This window comes from Urocitellus parryii, chromosome 1 (assembly GCF_045843805.1).
Source record: "Urocitellus parryii isolate mUroPar1 chromosome 1, mUroPar1.hap1, whole genome shotgun sequence".
NCBI lineage: Eukaryota > Metazoa > Chordata > Mammalia > Rodentia > Sciuridae > Urocitellus > Urocitellus parryii.
In genome coordinates, this window is record NC_135531.1 from 128,206,843 (window position 1) to 128,230,545 (window position 23,703).

The 23,703-nt window shown below is 51.3% G+C and overlaps 1 protein-coding gene across 3 annotated transcripts; it reads left to right on the forward strand.

Annotated features, from left to right (window-relative positions):
* The first annotated feature begins 8,115 nt into the window (after positions 1 to 8,115).
* Positions 8,116 to 16,785, forward strand: Sncb (synuclein beta). 3 transcript variants are annotated; one of them, XM_026398238.2, is made up of 5 exons: positions 8,116 to 8,236; positions 11,452 to 11,493; positions 11,693 to 11,811; positions 16,161 to 16,250; positions 16,625 to 16,785. In XM_026398238.2, exons 1-5 carry the CDS (start codon positions 8,116 to 8,118, stop codon positions 16,655 to 16,657), a joined length of 405 nt encoding a protein of 134 aa, XP_026254023.1. In that variant the 3' UTR covers positions 16,658 to 16,785. The 3 variants fall into 3 exon arrangements, with proteins under 3 accessions (XP_026254023.1, XP_026254026.1, XP_026254025.1); XM_026398241.1 differs by lacking the exon at positions 16,161 to 16,250; XM_026398240.1 differs by lacking the exon at positions 11,452 to 11,493.
* The last annotated feature ends 6,918 nt before the right edge of the window (positions 16,786 to 23,703 follow it).

The window sequence follows — 23,703 nt, forward strand, 5'->3', positions numbered from 1 at the left end:
GAGTACAAACTGTATTGGACATGCAAATGCCCTGGGGCAAAGGGAGCATGAGGTGCTGGAGGAAGAGAAGAAAGGCCAGTGTGGCTGAAGCCTAAAGGAGGAAAGAAATGGGAAAGTCTTGATGCCAGGATCAGTACAGAGCCACCGAGTGCTTCAAGTGGTTGCAGCAGGGCTGGGCACGTGACCACATGTGCATTTCAGCAAGTTCACTGAACTGTCATGTAGGGACCTGTGGCTGCAAGAGAGAGCAGGAGAGCTCGGCAGTGGTGCACACCTGTAATTCCAGCAGCTCAGGAGGCTGAGACAGGAGGATTTCAAGTTCAAAGTCAGCCTCAGAAACTTAGTGAGGCCGTAAGCAACTCAGTGAGACCCTGTCTTTAAATAAAATATAAAAAGGCCTGGGGATGTGGCTCAGGGGTTAAGTCCCCCTGGGTTCAATCCCCAGTACAAAAAGAAAAAAAAAAATGTGAGCAGGAGGACATCAGTTCGTACGCTAATGCAGTTGTCCAGGTGACAGAGAATATGGAGGGGAGATTACAGATTTAAGAGATATTGAAAAGGAAAACTCAGTGATACTTGGTGACAGATGGCTCTGGAAGCACAGCATGCCCAAAACTCAGTGGCCTAAAACAACAAGCATCAGTTATTATGCTCACAAATCTGAAATTTGGGGAGCACCAAGGAAAGATAGCATGCTCTGCTCTGGAGCGAGACCAGCTGGGCTGGCTCACTCACTGAGGCTGCAGGCATCTGGTCATTCACACATGGGGCAGTTGACGACGCTGTCACCTGGAACCTCAGCTGGAGATGTCAGCTGGGACAGCTCTGCGAGGCTTCTCCACGTGGCTGCTTGGCTTCCTCCAGCGTGGTGACTAGGTTCCCAGGGTGAGTGTCCCAAGAGACTGAAAGTAGACGCTGCCAGTGTCTTAAGGCCAGGGCTTAAAATAAAACCTGGCTCGTCATCAGTTCCATTGTATTGTACTAGAGACAGAGGGCCCAAATTCAAGGCAGGGGTCAGATCCCACTTCAGGGGGAGGAGTGGTGAAGAAGTTCAGGCAGAAGCAGTCCTGGAAGAGGTCAAGCTTGAGGAGAGATCACAGGCATCATCTCAGTCGCCTTAGAGTCCTGGCCCCCTGCCTGGCTTAGAAGGACTGTCCCAGCCTCTGCACCTCTTCCCTCCAGCTTCCACATCTTCCAGCCTGGGGCAGTCCCTGGAGTCTGGGGTTGGGGTGACTAATAAGAGACCTTAAAGGCAAGTTCCTGGGTGCTGGGGTCCTGTCCCCTCCCCAGGTCCACCCTGGCCTGTCTGTAGGGAACAGGAGCACCTTCCCGTGGCATTGAGCAAGCAAGGGCTCTTGAACCCCAATCCTGCCATTTGGTTCTGAAAACATCTCCACTCTGCCCATTCCTCTCCCTCCCTCTTGTCCTCATCCCAGAGAAGCCTCAGCGTCCCTGGCCTTGGCCCCTGTCTCAGTCCCTCTGTCACTCTCCTTGTTTCCATTCCTGTCCCCTACAGAACATTCTGTGAGCGTCTCAGGGTCATCTAAATTACTCATCTGATCACTTCTCTGTCTCAAACCTTCCAGGACACCCAAGATGTAATTCAAAGTGCACCTCCAGGGCCTGCATGACTCAGCCTCACAGGCTCCTGAGCATCCTGTCTCCTCCGTTCACCACCAGTCCCATCTTCTCTCAGACCCACCTCCCCTACTGTCCCCCTCCCGCGTTCTGCCACACTCATACTGGCCTTCAAGCATGCAGATCCTCAACTGGCCAGGCCCACTGCTGCCCCAGGACTTCTCATTGGCTGCTCCCTGTCTGCCTAACCTGGCTCAGGTGGGGCCATCCCTGCCCGTGTGGTTAACCCCACTCCAGCACTTCTCTCCTTCACTTCAGGGGAGGAAGGAGAGGTGACTATTAGATTTAGCAAGATGAGGGCTGGGGTTGTGGCTCAGCAGCAGAGCACTCACCTAGCACGTGCAAGGTGTTGGGCACCACACAAAAATAAAATAAAATAAAGGTATTAAAATAAAGATTTAGCAAGAGGAACATCGCTGTGGACTTTGGCAATAGCTACACAATCCAAATTCGCTTTGGTTTGTTTTATTTTTCAGTACTAGAGATTGAACCCTGAAGTGCTCTATCACTGACCTATATCCCCAGCCTTTTTTCTTTTAAAAAAAATATTTATTTTTTAGTTTTAGGTGGCGCAATATCTTCATTTTTTTATTTTTATGTGGTGCTGAGGATCGAATCCAGTGCCTCACACAAGCTAGGTGAGCGCTCTACCACTGAGCCACAACCCCGCCCCCCCCAGCTACCCCCCCAGCCTTTTTTCAACTTTTATTTTGAGACAGAGTTTTGCTGAGTTCCCCAGGCTGACTTTGAACTTGCAACCCTCCTACCTCAGTCTCTCTGGTACCTGGGATTACTGGCATGTGCCACTGTGCCTGGCTCCCAGTGGTCTTATGTGGTTCTAATTCATTTGTTAATTATCTGTCCATCCTAATACAAGATTAAGTTCCAGAAGAGAAAGGACTTCATTGTCTTTTTTTTTTTCTGCTGACTTTCCTATACCAGTGCCCACCTTGTGGGCACTCAGGAAAAACTGATTGAAAAGAACAAATGCCAGTGGCCTCCCCACTCTGCATGTCAGTGCCCCCATCTGTATAATGGAGATGACCATGCCTGCTTGGAAGGATTGCTTTCAGTGCTTACTGATGTCATGGATGGAGCACTCGGCACACTGTAGATGTTCAATAAACGTCATCCATGCTCCTCCCTGATCTCAGCTTCCCATCCTTCCTACCCTGCAGGGTGCCAGCCTGCCTGCCTGTCTTCCTGCCCATCCTGAGGTCTCTGGACAGCAGGAATGTTGATACATTTTTAATCCCACAGACAAGCACCATACACAGAGTCATAAAGGCACAAACAGTTGACAGAGCCCAGGCAGGGCCAGGATCCCTGCGATTCTCTTCTGAGAGCTCTCTGCTCCTGCTCTTCCACCTGGGATTTTCTCCCATGCCCTTCCCCACATCCTGCCCCCCTTCTTGCCTCCAAAGCTTCAATAGTCATTCTCCTTAGAACACTCTCAGGAAGGAGAGAGGAAAGAGAAGGATGCACAGGACCATTTTCCAGGGAGAGAGAGAACAGGAACAATGAGACGTCCTTGAGAACTCACAAGCAAAGGGCCTGACCAAGAGAGGCCCGGGAGACTGACCTTTGCCATCCAGTGCCCTGAAGATGTGTGGCATGGGGAATCTGTCGTGCTAGAAAGTGACAACCCAGTATCCAGGACCCCTTCTTGGGACTGTACATATGAAGAGACAGAAAAAGGTGGCAAACGTTAACAATTGGTGAATCTAGGCAAAGTACGTTTGGGGTAGTTATTATACTCGTGGCGCGACTTTTCTGTAGGTTTTATTTACTATTCCTTCAATGTTTCTCTAGGTTTGACATTTCCAAAAATAAGGAAAAAAGAAACAGTGGCAGAGATACTAGTGGTTCACTGTAAACATTCTCTCTTTTTCACAATTATATTCTTGGAAGTCATGTGCTCAGCTAAACGGCCACCCTCTTCTGACCTCCCTGCAGCTCAGGTGAGCCAGGGGACAGAAGTAGAAGTTGTTGACTTGAGAAAACTCCTCAGAAAATACTCGTTTGCACCCTACTTCCCTTCTTCCTGCTTTCCGCACAGTCATGCTGATGATGGCTGGAGCCACAGCAACCATGAAGTGATCTTGAGGATGGAATTCACATAATAAGGCTGCATCAGAAGGGTAGAAGGAGGCTGGGTTCCTATGACTGTGAAGCCACCACGCCATCTGTAGACTGCCTACCCCTGGGCTTTTTTAAGTGAAGGAATGCCTGTCTGCCTTACTTAAGCTCCTGCACCAGCAACCAAACTTCCCACCTGATTTGGAATCTAACCTCTTCTCGTTCCCTCCGCCCTCTGGACTTCCCCACTCCCCAGATCCTCTGCTGGGAACTCTCTGCACCACTTGTAAGATCCTTCTCTTTCAAATCCCAGCGTTGAATATCACTCTCTCCTGGAGGCTTTCCCTTCGTTCCCCTTCCCTCTGTGGACTCTGTAACTCCCTGTGCTGCGGTTAAGCTCCCCAGCAGCCCACCTGCTGTCAATCCAAAGCCGAATCATCTCCTTTGACCTCTCTGCAGCTGACCTCCAGATCCTAGGCTTCTGTCACTCTCTACTTCTGTCTGAGTCACTGCACTTCTCAGTCTCTTCCCAGCTTCCTCTGCCTCTGGCCACCCTTAGGGCTGCAGTGCCACAGGGTTCTCTGTTGGTGTGTGTGTGGGGGGGGGGGCTCTCCTCTTTTCACTTTCCACGGACCCCCGACAATCACCATGCCTCCATGGCGTCAGCTCCCACCTCTCTGCCAATATGACTCCAAATCCAGTCTCTAATAATTTGCCTTGGTCTGGCTCATGGAACCAATGGTTAAAGCTTCAGGAATTTGGGAGCCAGTTGTCACTGACTCCCATGGCTCCCGGCAGAAGCTGCCACCACCACCACCACCTCCTCTCATCAGAACAGACTGGCCTCTTTCCGTGCTTCCTCCTGGCACCAGCCTCAGGTTCCCATCCAGGGTGATAGGTCGAAGGCTGCGTGTCAGTCATGTGTCTGGGCTAAGGGAAGACTGGGAAAGCAGGTACCTGGCATTGTCAGTCCTCAGAGGGGGAAGCAGTCCCTGCTTCCTAAGGTAGGGCACCCCCAAACATCGGAAGTGAAAAAATCCAATTTCCCTTAAAGCCAAAAATAACTCCAGCTTTCTGCCACGCCAGTTTTAAAAATCATACAGGTAAATACTCTCCAAGGCAAAAGAATAAAACAGCCCAAAGATGAAAGGTGGTTAAATTTAAAAGTTCCCCTCCTCGAGCCCTCTCAGTCACACTTCCCAGAGGCAACTACTGTTTGCAGGGGGTTTTTTTGGAACACTTTGCAGATGAGTTCTTCAGACCCTCGGGTGGGATGAGGAAGGATGGACTCTTCACTGGGGCTGGAGATGGGGAACGGGGTGGAAAATGGAGATCGTGCGGCGGTGACGGGGCACCGGTGGGCTGGTGTGGACGTACCCTGGGGGACGGGTCTTCTCTGAAACTGTCTGGGTAGCGGTGGGGACATGCGTCCGAACCTGTGTGTGGGGGGGGGGGCGGTCTGAGCAGGCGATTGGTTCCAGGACTCTCTGTAGATACCAAAATCAGCAGATGCTCAAGACCTATAAAATGACAAAGCACTTGCATATAACCTACACTATCCTCCCATGCTCTCTAAATCATCTCCAGATTACTCATAACATCCAGTACAATGTAAATGCTACATAAATCGTGGTCACACTGTATTGTTTAGGGAATAATGACAAGAAAAATGTCTGTTGTGTTTAATACAGATGTGATTTTTTTTCCTAAGTATTTTGTTCCATAATTGTCTTTTTAAATATTTTTTTTAGTTGTAGGTGGACCCAATACCTTTATTTTATTTATTTCTATGTGGTGCTGAGGATACAACCCAGTGCCTCACAGTGCTAGGCAAGCACTCTACCACTGAGCCACAACCCCAGCTCCCCGTTCCATAATTGTTTGAATCTGAAATGGGAAATCTCTGGACACAGTGGGTCAACTATATGTATGTATTTGTATATAAGGTGCCTGTGTATAATGTATAGTATGGGATAAGTATATGTGTATATACCAATATATACTTATATGTTAATATATGACTCTATTCTGAGACGTAGAAAATTATATTTTTATTTGGCTTCTTCAACACCTAACTGTTTAGCATCCTACTTCTCTCATCTAACACCATATTTTGACACATTCCCATATCAGTACACATGGGTCTAGCTCATCCTTTCTAACCATAGCATAGCATCTCACTGGGTGATTGAACCCCAATTAAATAGCCAGTCCTCTACAGATGGGCACTTATATTCTTTTCAGTTTTTTTTCTTTTGCTACAATAAACTGTGAACATCCCTGCACAAAAATCTGTGTGCACTTTGTGAGTAGAGATCCACAGGATAAATTCCTGGAAGGGGAGCTCTTGGCTCAAAAGGAACATGCACTTATGCTTTGGGTAAACATTGCCAAATTGTCTTCCAAAACCCTGTGCCAACTTGCAGTCTTACCAGAGTCCTGTGAACATCCCCACCCCCAAACCTCATCATCTGCCTCTTATATACCCTGCATTTCTGGCCACAGTATGTTTGGCCATGTCATATTCATAGCCTAGAATTCCCTTCCTTCCTTGTCTTCTCATCTTTAGGGTCCCAACTCAGACATTGCCTCCTCTTTGCTGCCTTTCCTGAACCCCCTAAACTGTCAGAGTCCCTTTCCTTGAGAGTTCTATATTTTTTTAGAAATAATTCTATCATTGTACTGACTGAGGACTACCGTGGCATTCTATGACCACTTTTACAATCCCCACCATAAAAAGCAATCTTAACGTTCTCATTCTCCGTTCTGGTTTTCCTGGGCTGCTTTGCCTTTCAACTGTTCCAAAGCAGGTCTTACCTCAGTGCCTTTGCACTTGCAGTTCCCTCTCTATAGATCTTGCCTTCACCCACTTTATCCTTGCTGTTTCTCTGGGGTCTCTGCTCTAATGCAACTTCTTGCAGAGGCTTTCCCTGACGATTCTGTCTCAAATACTCCTCCTCTGGTCACTCTGTTAGGCCCCTATTTTATTATTTTCATAACACGTCTCACAAGCTGTGAAATGATCTTGTTTGGTTTAAGAGTTGATGCAGTAGCATCTATTTTCCATTCTGCCTCCCATCTTCGCAAGCACGTATACATACAGAGGGGATCATGTTTTCCTTTCCTCCTGTGGCCACCCTCGAACCTGCACCCTTGCCTCAGTGCTCAATAAGCATACTTTGAATTAACCACCGTGTTTTACAGAAAAAAACTAAGCCTCCCAAGATCCCATAGCTAAATAACAAGCACAACTAGGATCAGCACCCAATTGCACCTCAAAGCCAACCGCACTATTTCTTCCCTACTCTTAGCACGCCGCATTGTCCCTCCTCCCTCACCCCTAAAACACTACACGAATCTCACGACCCTGGTTCCCCAGCGGCGCGTCAGAGGCCGGTCCCTGGAGGCTCGTTGGCTCCGCGGAGATGTCACCCTCCCCGCCCCCTGTCAGTCAGACCGAGGGGGCGGCGCGGCCGCCGGTGGGGGGCGCTGAGCTCAGAGCTGCCGCAGCGCCGGAGCCGGAGCGCGCGAGCTAGCAGGGCGCTAGGAGCACCCGTGGTGGCAACGCACCCAAGACCCGGGCACCGCTGCGCCCCTGCTCAGGGTCCGTGACTGTAGCTCCTGATCACGGCCAGAACCCCCACTGGCCCCGAGCCCACCCCAGCCCGGCCTAGCCGAGCCCCCGCGTCTGCTAGCAGCAGCCGCCGCAGCCGCCGCTCCATCCCCAGCCCGGGCCCCGCAACCAGGTGAGGCGGCCGCGCGCCGGGGAGTGGAAGGGGAAAGGAGAGGAGCCTCGGGTGGGATGAGGAAGGATGGACTCTTCACTGGGGCTGGAGATGGGGAACGGGGTGGAAAATGGAGATCGTGAGGCGGTGACGGGGCACCGGTGGGCTGGTGTGGACGTACCCTGGGGGACGGGTCTTCTTCTCTGAAACTGTCTGGGTAGCGGTGGGGACATGCGTCCGCGACCGTGTGTGCGGGGGGTCCGTGCGCGTTTGAGCATCTACATGTCCTGAATGTGCACGTGAGCGTGTCCGTGGTATGTTTGTGTGCATGTGACCGTGTCACTCACTGTCTTGTGTGTATAGGCAGGTCCCGAGTCTTCGCGCCGCCGAGCGCAGCATCCCGGTTCCGCGGGGCTGCAGCTTGCAGGGCTCCGGATAACCGAGGCGGTGGCCCCTCCCGCGTCCCCGGGTTTCAAGGACGCTAGGACTCACCGAGGCCCTAAGGCCTCGCACGGGGGACTGGGAGGAAGTGGGAGAGGATACGGGACCAGAAGGGCGCCCTGGTCTCAGGGAGGGAGAGGAGGGGACACCTGCGTCCCTTGGGAGGGGCTGGAGTGAGGATGCGGAGCCAGAGCACCGGTTCCTGTGTGTTCGTCCTCCCCAGGCCGCCAGGATGGACGTGTTCATGAAGGGCCTGTCCATGGCCAAGGAGGGCGTCGTGGCCGCAGCCGAGAAAACCAAGCAGGGGGTCACCGAGGCAGCTGAGAAGACCAAGGAGGGAGTCCTCTACGTCGGTGGGCGAGGGGCGGGGTTTCTGGTGTTGCAGGGTTCGGGTGTCCCCCTAGGGGAGGAGGACAGAGTCCTCGGAAGGAGTAGGGGTTCTGGGCAGAGGAATATGAGTCAGCAGATGGGGCGGGTCAGCAGGGGTCACTGGGGACACACAGCTTGCCCATGGAAGCCTGGGTCAGTGACAGACCAATGGAGTCAGGGAGTGCCGTGTGATGAAGCGAGGATTCAGCTGGGGCCAATGCAGTGATTAAATCAGAGAAAGCAGACAGACTCCTTTTTCTTATTCTTGTTTGTTATTGATAACAAGCTACCTGGTGTTGAACCCCTACTCTAGGCCAAGCACTGTGTGAAATAACATAAGACCCTATACCTCATTTAACACTGCCAGCCCATTCCACTGATGGGGAAAACTGGGGCTCCCGGCTATCTAATTATCTTGTCCAAGGTCACACAACTGGTAAAACCTGAAGCTGGGGTTTGAACCTACTTTGATAGACTGGGAAGCCCCATCCCTCCTCTTTGGGCTCTCTCCACCTGCCTCCAGGGCCAAGTTGCTCTCCAGGCTCCCCCTGCTTCCCAGTGCCTATGGGTTCACCATTGCTATCTCTCCACCTGTCCACCCTCCTTGCAGCTGCCAGATGGAGTCAGGAAAAAGGCCAAGTGCTTAAAATCTTCACCCTAAGTGTAAAAGGAGCTTTAGAGTCATTTGCATAAAGAGAGGAAAGGCTGGAAATTGATGTTTGCTGATTTTCTTAGCCCATATGGTGATTCAGGACTTGCTTGTGGGAAGCAGGTATAATTATCCCCTGTTCAGGCTCAAAGGGGTTGATAATTTGCTCAAGGTCATGGCAGATTTGGATTGTGCTAATCTTAAAACTATGTAGTGACCACCTACTATGTGACAGGCATTGTGTGGATGCTGGGGCTTTATTAGTGAACAGCAGATAAGTGTCTGATCTCTTGATGGGGATAAAGAGCATTTCAGTAGTGGAATTTTTGATATCCAAAGGCAGGAATGGGGAATTTTTTTTTTCTTTAAGTACTAGATTGAACCCAGGGGCACTCTACCATTGAACTTCACCCCAACCCTTTCAATTTTTTGAGACAAGGTCTTGCTAAATTACAAAGGCCAGCCTCAAACTTACAATCCTCTTGCCTCAGCCTCCCAAGTAGCTGGGATTATACACACGTGCTACCACACCTGGTTAGGTTCATTTTTTGGATAAGATAAAAAGAGGAGATGACATTTGAGCTGAGCCCTTCATAATAAAGAGCCAAGTGGAGAACAGGGGAGGCAGAAAAGGCAAGGGGGATGGTCTGGAAAGCCAAGGGCAGGAAGCAGTGATAGGAGATAAGGTCAAGTTTGTGGATGAGAGTCAGTTCAAGAGGGGACCAAGGCACCAGGCATTGTGGAGCACGCCTGTAATCCCAGTGGCTCAGGAGGCTGAGGCAGGAAGATTATGAGTTCAAAGCCAGCCTCAGCAGTGAGCCCCTAAGCAACTTTTATTTAGAGACTCTGTCTCTAAATAAAATATTTAAAAGGCCTGGGGAGGTGGTCTGGTGGTTAATTGTAAGTGTGGGGAGAGATTGTAAGCAAGAGACTGCCATGATCTGACTTCAGATTAAAAAGGCCTCTCAGGCCCCTGGGGATGGAACAAATTACAGGGAAGCCTTCCACTAAGAAGTAGGGTAGCCATCAAATGAGTGTGGCAGTGGTGACAGAGACAAGGAAAAGTCTTGAACTCTGGCCTCCCTTCTGCCTCCTCCCCAGCCCTTTCACTCCTATTGACCCCTCACACTATTCTCTCTGCAAATAGACCCCACCCCAAGCCATGCTGCCCTTCTTCTTAGATTGGTAACTTCTGTTCCTCCCCCTGCCCAGAAACCCCCATGGACCCCAGTCCTCACACATTAAAGCCTCAGCTCAGCTCCCTGTAGCCTGGCATCCCAATGCTCTTCATTTTCCTGCCTCAGTTTACCTTTCCAGCTTTGTCTCTCACCATACCCATTGCTCCTAGCATGAGGACCAAAATCATGCCTCCCTGAGTCTTGCCTGCATGGTTCCTTGAGCCTGGATCACTCTCTCCAATCTCCTTCCTGAATATCCACCTGTTCATTCATTTCTCAAGGTCCAGGTAGTGTCCCCTCCCACTTCACACAACCCCTGGGGGCTGGAGACCCTCTCAGCACTACTTGAGGTTCAGAAATTGAACATGCTCTTCTCTTACTTCCTCAGACAGTGAGCCGCTAGCCCACTGCCTGGCTCAGAGCATATGCAAACCAGGCACTTTGGGGAGGAATGAGGGGTGGGCATGTAGCCCATGCTCGGGCATCTCCTGATTCCAGAGGACCTTAGCCCTGAGAACCCTTCTTCCCATGTGGACCCCTGCTCCTCTCACCACATGCCTCAGCGTGCCCAGATGCCCATTTCTGAATTTATCAGTGGTTGTCTGGGTTGCTAAATTCTCAGCATGAAACACACCCCACTCTCTCCCTGTAGGACCCTTGCAGCAGATCAGGCCTTCTTACCTTTCCCAGTGCCCACACCCCATTTTGATGTGACCAAGTTGCTACCCTCCTGGGAAGGCACGGCCAGTCACAATATGCATATCACCTTTAGAACCACCCTGCGCCTAAGACTCCCCATTTTGGCCAGAAGGAGGGCTTTGACCCTTGATAGGAAGAGTCTAGAAGAAATGGAGTTGGAGGCAGTGGCACATGAGCAGTCATACATCAGGGACACCTTTCAAAATTCATAGTCCCCCAGCTCCACCTGCCTCCATCCTGGGCTAAAATATTTACAGAACAGAGTGGGTAGCAGGAGTTTTAGAGTCAGAAAGGCCTATAGGACTCAGTCACTTACTGGTTGCAGGGCCCTGACTGAATTCGTTCCCATCTTGTGAAATAGGGACAACAGTGTCCCCCTCCCAGGGCTAGGGAGAGTAATGCATGAAACGGTGCAAGTCACATACTTTACACAGTGCTGGCACTCAACCAACATCCCCTGGGAAGGTGGTGGAAGTGGGGTAGGACTGGGAAACCTGAGAAAGTAGGTATGGAGGGCTCAGTGTGGTTAGCATGGGGGAAATGGGGACCCAAGAAAGCAAATAGTGGAACCGAGGTACTCTCTATCACCTGGGTCCCCCTGTCCACCATGTGCTCTGCTGGCCTCTGTTTTCTCATGGAGACTCCTTAAATGTGTTCTTTTTCCTCCCTGCAGGAAGCAAGACCCGAGAGGGGGTGGTACAAGGTGTGGCCTCAGGTACCCATCCAGCTCTGGCACAGCCCCTTCCCTCACCCAGCCCGTGATCTGGCTGGGGTACAGAGGGCAGGAGGGGACTCCCAAAGCTTCTGTGAGGGGTGCTCCCTGGGAAGGGCATGCCCTGGGATATTGTGTGGGGACATCTATGCCTCCTTCACCCTGGCCCCCAAATCCCTTCCTCACCCCCTCCCTGCTCCAGTGGCTGAGAAAACCAAGGAGCAGGCATCACATCTGGGAGGAGCTGTGTTCTCTGGGGCTGGGAACATCGCAGCAGCCACAGGCCTGGTAAAGAAGGAGGAGTTCCCCACCGACCTGAAGGTGAGTGATCTCCCTCCCCCCGCCCCCTCCTCTCTCTTTCTCTTTCTCTCTCACACACACAAGGCACACAAATAAACCCGTCACCATGTTCCCCTTTGCCCCTGCTAACCTGGGGAACAAGTGTCTTTGTGTCCTGTTCTGCAAGACTACACTAGGCTCAGCTAGGAATGAAGTCTGAAGGTCTACATGGGTGCACTGCATCCAGGGATGTAGCTGGCTGGGTGTCCCCTGCTTGCCAGTGTGATCCAGACCACTTCTGGCTACATCTGCCTGGGCCACTGACTGTTCGTTCATTTCTTTTCATGGAACAAAAATCCATGGAATTGTTCTAGAGGTTCCCATGTGAAAGGGTTCCTCCATTTGTGCAACTGATGTTGTAGCAGCAGAAGACAGTAAAACCCAAGTCCATAAATAAGGTAATTTCAGACAGGATAAGTGCTATGAAGAAAAGACAACATGGATGGCACATGCCTGTAATCCCAACAGTTCAGCAGGCTGAGATAGAAGGATCACAAGTTCAAGGCCAGCCTCAGCAACCTAGTGAGGCCCTAAGCAACTTAGTGAGACCCTGTCTTGAAATAATGGATGTAGCTCATGGTAAATTGACCCTGGTTAAATCCCCAGTACCTCCACAAGGAAAAAGAAAATATGATGTGGGTGATGATATAGAATCAAGAGAAGAGAGGCTACTTGAGGAGGGAAGATATCTTCTCATTATCTCTGAGAAGATGATGTTTGAGCTGGCACCCAAGGGAGGAGAAAGAAGATGTGCAGGAATTATATTTCAGGCAGGTAGGAGCAGTGAGGCAAGTGTGAGCCATGATGGCGTCAGAGTGGTATGACCTGTCTGTCACACATTTGTGCACATATGCTACCTCAGTAGAGTGGTGGTTGCTACTCGTGTATGAATGGAGACAGAAGGCTTCATTAAGACACCCCATAAGGAAAGAGTGGTGAGCTCCTGAGCCCCATGGAACTGGGTTCAAATCCCAGATCCACTACTTCCAGGCTCTATGGCCCTGGGTGGGTCCTATCATATCTCTGAGCCTCATTATCTGCCTGCAACACGGAAAACATACCCAAAAGTACTCTTAGGTAAATTGGGGATGATATAGATCAGAGATTCTTAAACTTAAACATGCACAGAATCACAGGAGGCCAGATGAAAATACATAGGGTTGGCCCCATCCCTAGAATTTCTGGTTCAGTAGATCTGAGGTGGGGCCCAAGAATTTGCCCTTGATGCTGATGCTACAGTTTTAAGGACCACACTTTGAGAACCATTGAGATAAAGAGAGCCTGGCCTCCATACAGTAAGTGCCCAGTCATGGTCAGGTAAACAGTAGCTATCTACCTGCAGGAGATCATGGCATCACAGGTGTGCAGAGAAGTGTGCCCATGACAGTGTGCCCTGTGGTCCTAACCACGTGTATACCTACATCCCTCCTGTGGGTGCCCCTGTGTATCCGTGGCTGTAGGCGTCGGGCTCTTTGTTCAGTGTTGGGCTGGGTGATCAGTATATATTCTGTGACCATACCCATGGGTCTGGGGAGACCCCATACACCCCCAACTCCAGACATTTTGCACAGTTGGTTCCTTCCTCTGTCAGAAGTCTGGGTCTTAGCTCAGAAGTTCGAGTTTCGAGTTCTTTCTCTGCATTTACCATCTGTACATGGGAACTCATGTCCCATTTCCAATAATTATGTTAGCACTAATTGCTCCCGTTCATTGATCACTAGACATTAACACGGAGTGACTTACCAAATCTTCACCATGTCCCTTTGAGGAAGGTACCAAACTAGCCCATTTTATAGCTGGAGGAACTGAGGCTCAGAAAGGTGAAGGGACTTGCCCAAGATCCCAGTTCCTGCCCACTTCCTTTATGAGGTGGTTGGGAGGATATGCTCAGGTGCTGGCCCAGGGCCAAGGTGTGTGCTAGGTGCTGAGGTGCAGAGAGAGGCAGATGGGGGCCTGACCTGTTGGCCTCTAGGCTTTTTGTGAAAGGTCTTTGCACAGAATCATCTCTCCAGCCACCTTTCTCCCAGTGGTGCCTGTGGACACATCAAGGCTGCTTTCTCAGGGAGGTGAGGATCAGGGTCATGATCCAAACAGCAGCACTTTGAGGCTCCCTGGGGTCGGGGAACCTGTTTAAGCTCAGGGTCAGCATTTCTGAGTCTCCAGCTTCCAACATGCTTTTCCTACATGACCATGAAGTCCTCGCCGTATTCCTTCAAGGCACACGGCATCCTCCTTCCCACCCCAGGCTGCTGTGATCAGAGGTGAAATGACTTGTCTAATTCCAAATCGCTAGTGAGGCCAGGCTGGGATGTGTTTTTATGTGACTGGGGCGGGGGGTACAGGGGATCAAAACCAGGGCCTCACTAATGCTGAACACATATGCTCTACCACTGAGCTAAACCCCCAGCCCTTAAATGACTTTTCATTGAAGTACAACATACATGCAGCTCCATGAAATTTTCAGAAAAGGAATGTCCCCATAATGATCAGCAGCCAGCTCAAGACACAGAATATCAGCACCCCCAGCCCCTCCTATTGTGCTCCCTTCCAAGTCCCTACCCCTAGGGCCGAGACTAGGGTGAGGCAAGGGAGGTGTGGGGGCACTCACACATTGAGTCTCCTTTGCAGGATTCTGGGAGCAGGTGCCTCCCTAACACTCACCATATGCACCTCACTTATCTTACCCCAATCCTGGCCCTACCTAACCCCCTCCAGAGGTTCACACTTCCTGACTTCTGTCACCACAAATTAGTTGTGGTGTTTTTAAACTCCACTTCAGTGTCATAAAGTGCATGCTCTTCTGTATCTGGCTTCTTTCATTCAACGGGAAGTTCTTGAGATCCAGCCCTGCTCCTAGAGGTGCCGTCATTCTTCATTCATTCATTTTTTTTTGAGGGGGGCAGGTACCAGGGATTGAACTCAGGGTCACTCAACCACTGAGCCACATCCCAGCCCTATTTTGTATTTTATTTAGAAACAGAGCCTCACTGAGTTGCTCAGTGCCTCGATGTTGCTGAGGCTGGCTTTGAATACAAGATCCTCCTGCCTTAGCCTCCCAAGCCACTGGGATTACAGGCGTGTGCCACCATGCCTGGCTCATTCTTCATTCTTGTTGTATACTATTCCACTGTGTGATTGGACCACAATGTACATATCCATTCTGCTGTTGGTTACACATGTTGGTTGTTTCCAAACAATGTGTTCAAGCTGGGTTTTTCTTTCTTTCTTTCTTTTTTTTTTTTTTTTTTGTGTGTGTGTGTGGTGCTTGGGACAGAACCCAGGGCCTTGTGCATGTGAGGCAAGCACTCTACCAACTGAGTATATCCCCAGCCCTGGCATTTTTAACACTGTAGTTTTCACCTGGATTCTTTCTGGTCAGAGCTGGGTAACTTGGGGCAAACTAACATTTCCCTACCTCCTGGGCCTTGGTGTACCCATCTCTACAATAGGAAGAATAAGCCAGGTCAGGATCTAAAACCTCATATACCCACAGAGTCCACCTAAACAGGTACTAGAAAGGAGTGAAGCTACCTAGATAGTGCTAGAGCAATTAGAGTGCCAACATCTCAGGGCCAACTGAGGGTCCCAGCAGTGTGCTAGCCCACGTAGGGTTTTGTACAGCCACACAGGTGCCCTCAGTTGTTGTGTGTGCACATATATGTACTCACCTGCAGGAGGCCAGCCATGTGCCTATCAGCCCCCCACATGCATTCCCGCTGGTCTGCGCCCATCTGGGCAGCAGATGCAGGGGGGAGGGGAGAGTCTTAGCTCACACATCCAAGCAACACCATGAGCTGTTGCTTCCAGCTTATCTTAAAATAGCAACAGCGAAGAAATCAGGCCACACTGGGCCCTGGGGGAGGGATGATGGAAGGTGGCAGGGGAATGGCTCAGAGCCCCTGCTTAGCCCTGTCCCTGAGTCTCCATCTCCCTTCCACCCTGGAGGGGAGTCTCCAGGGTTCTGTCTGAGTTCCCCATCTGGCTCAGAGCCAGACACAAAGGAGCTAGGGATAAATGGGTGACTGACTGGGTGTGCTGTCTATCCCCCTACCCCACCCAGTCCAAATGATAGATATGGAGGAGGCTGCCAAGTGCTGGAAGGAGGGGTGCAGAGAGTCTAGCACCCCCTCCACACTCTCAGCTTCAAGCCATGATTTGAAGGGATTTCACCCTTCACACCTCCACCCTACTTCTAAGTTGCTCCAAATAAACAATTTAATTAAAAATTCTCCTTGCACTGCCAACCCCACGTAGCCTTCCCCATTCTTCCAGCATAGGATTTTAGGGTCCTCCTGGCTGCCCTCACCAGCCCTACCCTTTTCTGCCCTCAGCCAGAGGAAGTGGCCCAGGAAGCTGCTGAGGAGCCGCTGATTGAGCCCCTGATGGAGCCAGAGGGGGAGAATTATGAGGAACCACCTCAGGTGAGGGGGTGATAGAGTCAGGCTGGACCTTGGGCACTCAGGATGATTGCTGCGGTCCCTAACTGGGGCGGGAGGTTACTGGCATGATAAGGTTGGGCCAGGGGGCTTCAGCCTTTGCCTCTTTTAGAACCCAGGCTGCAGGAGGTGGGAGCAGGGAGGGGAGGTCAGATGGGGCCTAGCATTGAGCTCCAGGCAACCCCTGCCTAGAAATACCCAGTTGTCCCCAACTTGGGGTTCCTCCCTTGGTCAGGGGGAGGCGCATGCATTGTTCCTCCTCAAGGGGTGGGGATCTGGGGGCCAGGGTTTGGCCACTTGGTCTCCAACCCCTTTTCCCATTTGCTCTTCTCTACTCCACCCCTAACCCACTGATGCAGGAGGAATATCAGGAGTATGAGCCAGAGGCGTAAGGGTCCAGAACGGCCCCCCACCAGCAGCACAATTCTTTCCTTGTCCCTGCCCGCCTCCCAGAACCAGGGCTGTCCCTCTACCCCGTCCCCCAAAACACGAGATCTTCCTTCTGCTCTGAGGAGCCCTCTCAGAGCCTGTGTTTGTGTCTGTCTGTCTGTCCTACCTGCCCGCGTCCAACCCTGGGCGTGAACCCGGCTGGGGCTGGGGCTGCAGCTGTGGCTGAGAGTCTCTCCTCACCAGTGTTGCCCCTTCCTGCCCCTCCTGTCTGGTGTCTGCGTGGATGTCGCATGTTTTATGTATTTTTAAACAAAAATAGGAAAGCAACCGCTCCTCTCCCACCCGGAAAGAGGCTCTCCGAGGGACCTCCGGGCAGCCCCAGAGCACCCCACCCCACTCCCACATCACACCAAGAACTTTTTTTTTTTTTTTTTTTAACCAAAACCAGGAGCCAGGCTGTGCCATGCCCCCTCCCCCAGCCGGCCCAGTCCGAGCGCGAGCGTCATGTGTTGTGATTGTGGCATGGAAAGTCCCCCACCCCACCGTGTGAGCGTGTCCCGGGCGGGCAGGCGCGGCCGCCCCCCGTGTGTCCATGAATAAAGCCAATCTGTCTATAGCCAGCGCCTCAAGGGCAGGGTTGGGCTGGGAGTCGGCGAGGGTGGGGGGGCAGAGGCTGCTCTTCACTCGGTGGAGTCTAGTAAGCTCAGCCACGTACGAAGCTGACCACCTGGGACCTTGGCTTCTCCGTCTCGCGCCATGACCTGGCCGGGGAAAGGGGACCCCACAGGACTGAGACCAGCAGTGGACTGTGAGATAGGAAAGTGGTTTGGGGCGCCACCTGCTGGGCTGTAAAGAGCTCTCTGAGGTGCGGGGTCAAGGGAAGCTCCACGCCGCAGAGGCAGTGCGGGTGCGCGGATGCGCACGCTCGCTCAGACCAGCGTGCACGAGCCTGGTGCCTGCACTGAACCCGAGAGTACGAACCCTGGGCAGCCGCACGTGGAGACACGCGTGTGCTCTCGCAGCTGGACAGGAGCCACGCAGAAACCTTCGGAAACCAGCAGCGCAGACACAGAGACATGTTAATGCGCACACAGCCCTGCTCTCACCTGCCCAAAGCAGAAAAACAAAATCCCTAAACAGGCGGGAAAGAGCCATTGTCCCCCAGAAGGGGACAGAGCTCCGGTCTCCATCCCTCCTAGAAGGGCGCCTGAAATTTTGAGGTTTCAGCTTAAGAGTGCGAGCCTCGATAGAAATGTAGGAAAGCGGTCCTGGAGCCCTCGCCGGTCAGGACCGGCACTAGGGGGCCCCAAACACCGCCTCAGAGTGAAATAGAAGGGGATGGAGATACTGCGGGTTCTGCGCAGAGGCTCCGCCCCCGACAGCACGAAAGCCCAGCCTTTATTGGCGCAAAAACTCCCGTTCCTCGGCCTCGCCCCCATCCGTGCATCGCCCCTGCCCTCTTTTGCTGTACAGGCCCCACCGCGTCCTGCAGAGGCTCCACCCCCAGCTTGCGGGAGCCCGCTCGGCTTTGCCGCAGAGGCCCGCAACCTTGACTGCGCACCCCGCCCATTTTTATGCTTTGGTAGATCCCTGTTTCTAGCCGAAGCCCAAGCCTTACCCTCCAGCTGCAAAACTGCAAGCTTGATTTATTTAATAAGTCCCAAGTATTAGCGTCTCTTCCTACCTGAGTTATTGCAGGCGAGAGGCGACGTCAAACCTGGGAAGGTCATGAAGCTGGAGACCAGTCTGCTCCTGTCACCTTGGTCTGCAATGTAGGGGCCTTTATGCCCTGAAGCAGGAGGCATCTGACAGACGGAGGGTGTGTGTGTGTGTGTGTGTGTGTGTGTGTGTGTGTGTGTAGAACAAACTGGTGGCCTTGGATTTTGTGATTCTCGTGAGGGTGCAAGGTGCTCAAAATCCCCTTGGGCTGAACTAAGACACGACTTACAACCCACAGTCCTAGGGGATTGCAAACTTGTGGCCCTTGGTTGAATTTGGCCTCTAGCTATGTTTAATTTGCTACCACAAGGTTTTAAACTTTAAAAATTTGAGTGTCTCCTGGGCACGATGGTGTGACTGTAATGTCAGAGACTAGAGAGGCTGAGGCAGGAGGATTGAAAGTTCTAGGCCAGCTTCAGCAATTTAGCAAGACCCTAAGCAACTTAGTGAGGCCCCGTCTCAAAAAATGAAAAGAACTGGGGATGTAGATCATTGGTTAAGCGCCCCTGGTCAATCCCCAGTACCAAAAAATAAATAAATAAATAATAAATTGAATATCTTTGGGTTGAGCACACCTTTTCCATTTTGCCATAGTCCTTTCCTTATTGTATTACTCCTATCCTCTATTTTCATGAACAGCTTGGCCTCTAAAGAAGTTTGCAACCTCTGATCCAGCGACCAGCACCTGATCCCCATTTTTAGATGACAAATCCGTATTCACCATCTGGTCTGTGGGGAAATTTATTCCTCATTCCCGGGTGCCAACCCCTACCTACACCTGGTCCTACTGAGAATGGTTCTGCTCAGAGACCAATGTTCTCGTCTGCCAGGGTTACTTTACATGCATTCCAGGCACAGGTCCAGAAGCATCAGCAGAGGATGCCAGGCCCGGGTCAGAAGGCAGTCCTGGCTGTGTGTGTATGTGTGTGTGAGCCCACACAGATCATGGTCTCATCTCATGTGACAGGCACAAAGTAATTTCCCAAGGGCCCAGGCATGTGGTCCTTAACTCCATTAATTTCACTTGAAGCCAGCTTCAAGGCTTCTTTGTTATTTGCCCCAATTTGTGAATGAGGAAATGGAGCTCAGAGAGGTAAAACCACATGTCCTGGTCATCTTGCTGGGAAGTGGCAAAAGAAATATTGAGCCCCAAACCTGAATTCAAAGCTTAACACCTTTCCAAAATGGGCTTTCTGTGGCTTTGTGGAGAAACAAACAAACGAAAACCAATAGGAAAATGCAGAGAAGCAGCAATGTGGAGATTACAGACACTCGTGCAATGTCGTGGAACCCAGGAGCAACACTGTGTGAGTTAGTGGGGTGTTCACACTTACAACTGAGATATGGACATGCATTTGCACTATGTCTGTATCTGTGTTTGTGTGTGTACACAGATGTTGCCCTGTGTGCTGAGTTCATTTAGTCTTCCAATAGTGTGTTTACACACTTGTTCTCCTCTTAGAAGTGAGGGACTTCGGGGAATAGCCCTGCAGGTCAATGCTCTGACAATTCACCTCCCAGAGATCACACAACAATCAACAAGATAATTTCTAGTTTTATGAAGCACATAAAAGGGAGCCATGTGATAGAAAGTCACAGGGAGGGGGCGATGGCAACACTAAAATAAGGTGGCTGGGTCAGGTGTCTGAGGAGGTGAGGTGGAATTAAAACCTGAATGAAAAGAGGTGGTTTGGGCACAGCCAGAATTGCACACCAGAGAAAGTGCCCACCCCTGTGCCTGGGCATGTGCATAGAGGGAGTGTGGTCAGCAAGGCTCACCCCACCAGGCCTCAGGATATCTGAGATCCTGCACCAGCCCCACCCCTCCTGGCCTGTGCTGTCTCCTCCTTTGCCTGGGCTCTTTCCCGCATCCAGACAAGCTGCCCTCAACCGTGCCTGATGAAATGCTTCCCTCTTCTGAGCTTTCCCACTCCTCTGACCAGAAGTACATTCTGCTCAGCTGTGCACACAGACTCCCCCTTCCCACCCACGTCAGCCCTCTCTGGACCCTTGCTGGGCAGCTAAGCAGAAAATGATGGCGGGCTGGGGGTCATCCCTGCATCCCTGCCATTGTCTGTCTTCCCTCGTCTCCCCACCCCCATCCCCCAGTAATGCGGCTTCCCAGCTTTCTCTGGAACTTTATTTTTGTTTTCTCCCTTCCCTATTTATAGCTCTCTCCCCTCCCAACCATCCCTGCATCCATTCTGTTGCCTAGAAACGGGCTCTGGGCTGAGGGTGGGGGAAGGCCAGACGGAGCCCAGGCAGGGGGAAAGGAAGAGATGTCACCCACTCCCCCCGCAGCACCGCCCCCTGGCTCCCAGAAGCCCACTCAGCCCTCTGCCCAGCACCCACAAGTGTTTCTTAAAAGGATGAAACAAAATGTGAGAACCAGCAGTCCTTTGTGGAGTCGTTCATAGCTTCTCAAGCTCCTGATGAGAGTGGCTTCACTCGTGACTCTTAATAGCCTCTATCCTACCACAGGACTGGACCCATTATTTTCAGATGGGGAAACTGAGGCTTCAGGAAGCAAAGGTCCCCACAACCAACGCTTTCTCAGAAGAAACTCCAGGCTCTAAATTTGATAGTCTTGGTATATTAGTCTGAAACATGAAAGGTTTGAAAGCATAAATAATTCCATAATTCATGAATTGCAAGAACGTAAAGGAAAAAATGTTTCTACATCTCTGCCACAAACCCTGCTGCCAGACACACCTCTGCCATCCCTTCTTACATACCCCCAATGCCCTTACCATGGCCCTGCCATGGCTCAACCATGCCACACTACTATGCACCTTTGATGCCCAACCATGTCCCTGTCATGCCCCTGTAGTACCCCCACCATGTCTTCCTCCTAGCAATCGCCATATTACCTTGCATGCCCCCCAACCGTGCCCTAACTTTGCCCGAATCGAAGCTCCAGGGCTTACTTCCCACAGAATGGACCAGAGGGCTGGGCTTTCATCCTGGCTCAGTCATCTCACTAACGATGTGACACTGGTCATTTCATATAGTTCTCTGAGCCTCAGTTTCCTCCGCTCCAAAGCTAATTTCCACCCCCTAAGACCAGTAGGAGAATTAAATGTGATGCTGATGAGAAAGAGCTTTATAAACTGCACTACTGTGAAATGTGAGTGATCAACTAGAGTAGTGAACAGTGTTATTGTTGCTGTTATTATTAGAACCCAGACATTGAGGAGGCAAGTCAAAATGGGCCCTGGTATTGGAGAGGGAGCCCCTGGTCTCAGTTCAAACAAAGGACACCTTTTCCTGGCAGAATGAGGGTCAGGGTGAGGGCTTCCTGAAAGGCTCTCTTGTGCTTTGTCCTCCTTCTCAAGTGCCCCATCCCCCGCTCCCTGCCCCCACTCCAAGGCCCACCTTTGCCTTCCAAATAGGCTTTCTGGGCAGAATGGGGGAGGGGGCTGCCAAGGAGCAGCTGGGCCATGATTCAGCCTGAGTCACCCATCCAAATCCTGGGGCCGCCCCCAGCTGGGCCAGGGCCTGCAGCTTTGGGGAGGGTGAGGGGGTTGCAGCAGGGGAGGGAAGGGGTCTGTGTGGGCATCAGGCTGTGCTCATAAAGTCCCAAGTCAGGGAGTCTCATGAATCAGAGGGCAGCCAAGTGAGAGCCTGGGAGTGAGAAGGCCAGGGATGGGAAGACGGCTCCATGGGCATCAGTTATCTGGGTTGACAGGAGGCTGTGTGTGTGTGCTTGCACGTATGCACCCAGGCATTCGGTGTTGAATATACATCTGGGTGGGGCTAATAGTGTGGCTGCAGTGATTCCCAGGTTGGTCCCCTTCTAGCTGTGTGACCCTGGCAATTTACTGATTCTTACTTATTCAATGGAAATAATAATTGTATTGTCCAGGTGATTTTCCTTAAGGATTAAGTTAAATGAGATGATGACTATACTTAGGGAGTCAGTAAGGCCTACTACCGTCACCATCATCATCGCAAGCATGTAGAGTTATGCATCTGAGTGTCTGGACAACCTTCAGGTAGTGTAAGGTCTGGGTGTTTCTTAAAGGAGTCAATGTGTGTTGTGCGTGTATCCCTGAAGCGCAAGAACGTTATGCAAGAACTTTACAGAAAGTTAGGATTATCTGTCACTGCCCTGTATGATAACCCCTACCTATACACACACACATACACACAGAGCACACACCTTTCCACCCTAGACAAGGACCAGTGTACAGGTGAAGGGGTCAGGAATCATGGCTGCTGTGGTATGGGGAATCTCAGATCTTCTCTAAAGCCTTTAGCATCAAACAAAGCTGGAATGGGGGTGGCTGGCTAGTCCGCAGGAGTGGGTGGTCCTGGTGTGAAAGAAGAATTGTGTTTGATGGAATGGATATGAACATGATAGAGACATGAAAGAGGAAAGGACAGCGTGTGTGTGTGTGTGCGTGCGCGTGCACAGAGAGGCATGCACAGGGGTGGCATTGGGGGCTGTCGGCTGTCTGCTCTGGTACAGTCTGCTTGTCTCCATGGTGCCTGTTGCCACACACGCTTGCTTTTCAGAAAGTCACCAGGATTGTTTATTCCACCCCCGGCCTGGGCGCCAGCCAAGGAGCTGCAGGCCCTTGTTTATCTTCTTGTGCGCACGCGCGTGTACGGCTCCCCAGCAGCAGATCAACCTGAGCTATACGCACGCACACACACTCACATGGGTGCGGGTGGCCATGTGGGTTGTCAGAGGGGGATCCCAAGCCCCAGGCCTAGGCAGAATCTGTCCCCATGAGAACAAAGATGCCCCTCCAGCATGTGGACACATCAACAATTCAGCTATCCCCAAAGTTCCAGGAAAGAGAGTAATTTGCTCTGAGTTTGGTCCCCTGCTCTACCCCCACCCTCAGAATAAATCCTTGGACATCAGTTGACCAGGCCTGGGTCACTACCCACCTCTAGAGCTGGCAATGGAGTCCACCCCACCCCACTACACAAACTAGAGTGGGGAGTTTCCCAGGAAAATGGAGGTGCTGTGGTCAGAAAAGGGTGTATGAGCTAGGGTCACCCGAACAGAAGCATCCTCTACAGTGGCTACCTTATGTCAGGCACGTGGTGTATTTTCTCTGAGATTGCTAGTGTTATATGTGGTAAAGTGAGGTTCACAGAGACCTCAGTCAAGGCCGCACATTTAGTAACTGACAAAGCCAAGACTGAACCCAGACTGCCTCCCTGCCCATTTGAGCTCCATTCCTGTCTTAATAAATTATTTATTTTGTTGTCTGAAGATTTCCATTAAAAATGGTTTTATCAACAAGTCCCTTCGGAACAAGAGGGGTCAGAGAGCATGGAAAAGGACACAAATGCTATGCCTATGCAGCAGTCA

What these genes read in the sequence shown, in the direction of transcription:
- Sncb (XM_026398238.2), top strand. Translation starts at nt 8,116, where the DNA reads ATGGACGTGTTCATGAAGGGCCTGTCCATGGCCAAGGAGGGCGTCGTG. An exon ending in GGAGGGAGTCCTCTACGTCG is followed by an intron (nt 8,237 to 11,451) that starts GTGGGCGAGGGG and finishes TCCTCCCTGCAG; the next exon opens with GAAGCAAGACCCGAGAGGGG. An exon ending in AGTTCCCCACCGACCTGAAG is followed by an intron (nt 11,812 to 16,160) that starts GTGAGTGATCTC and finishes TTCTGCCCTCAG; the next exon opens with CCAGAGGAAGTGGCCCAGGA.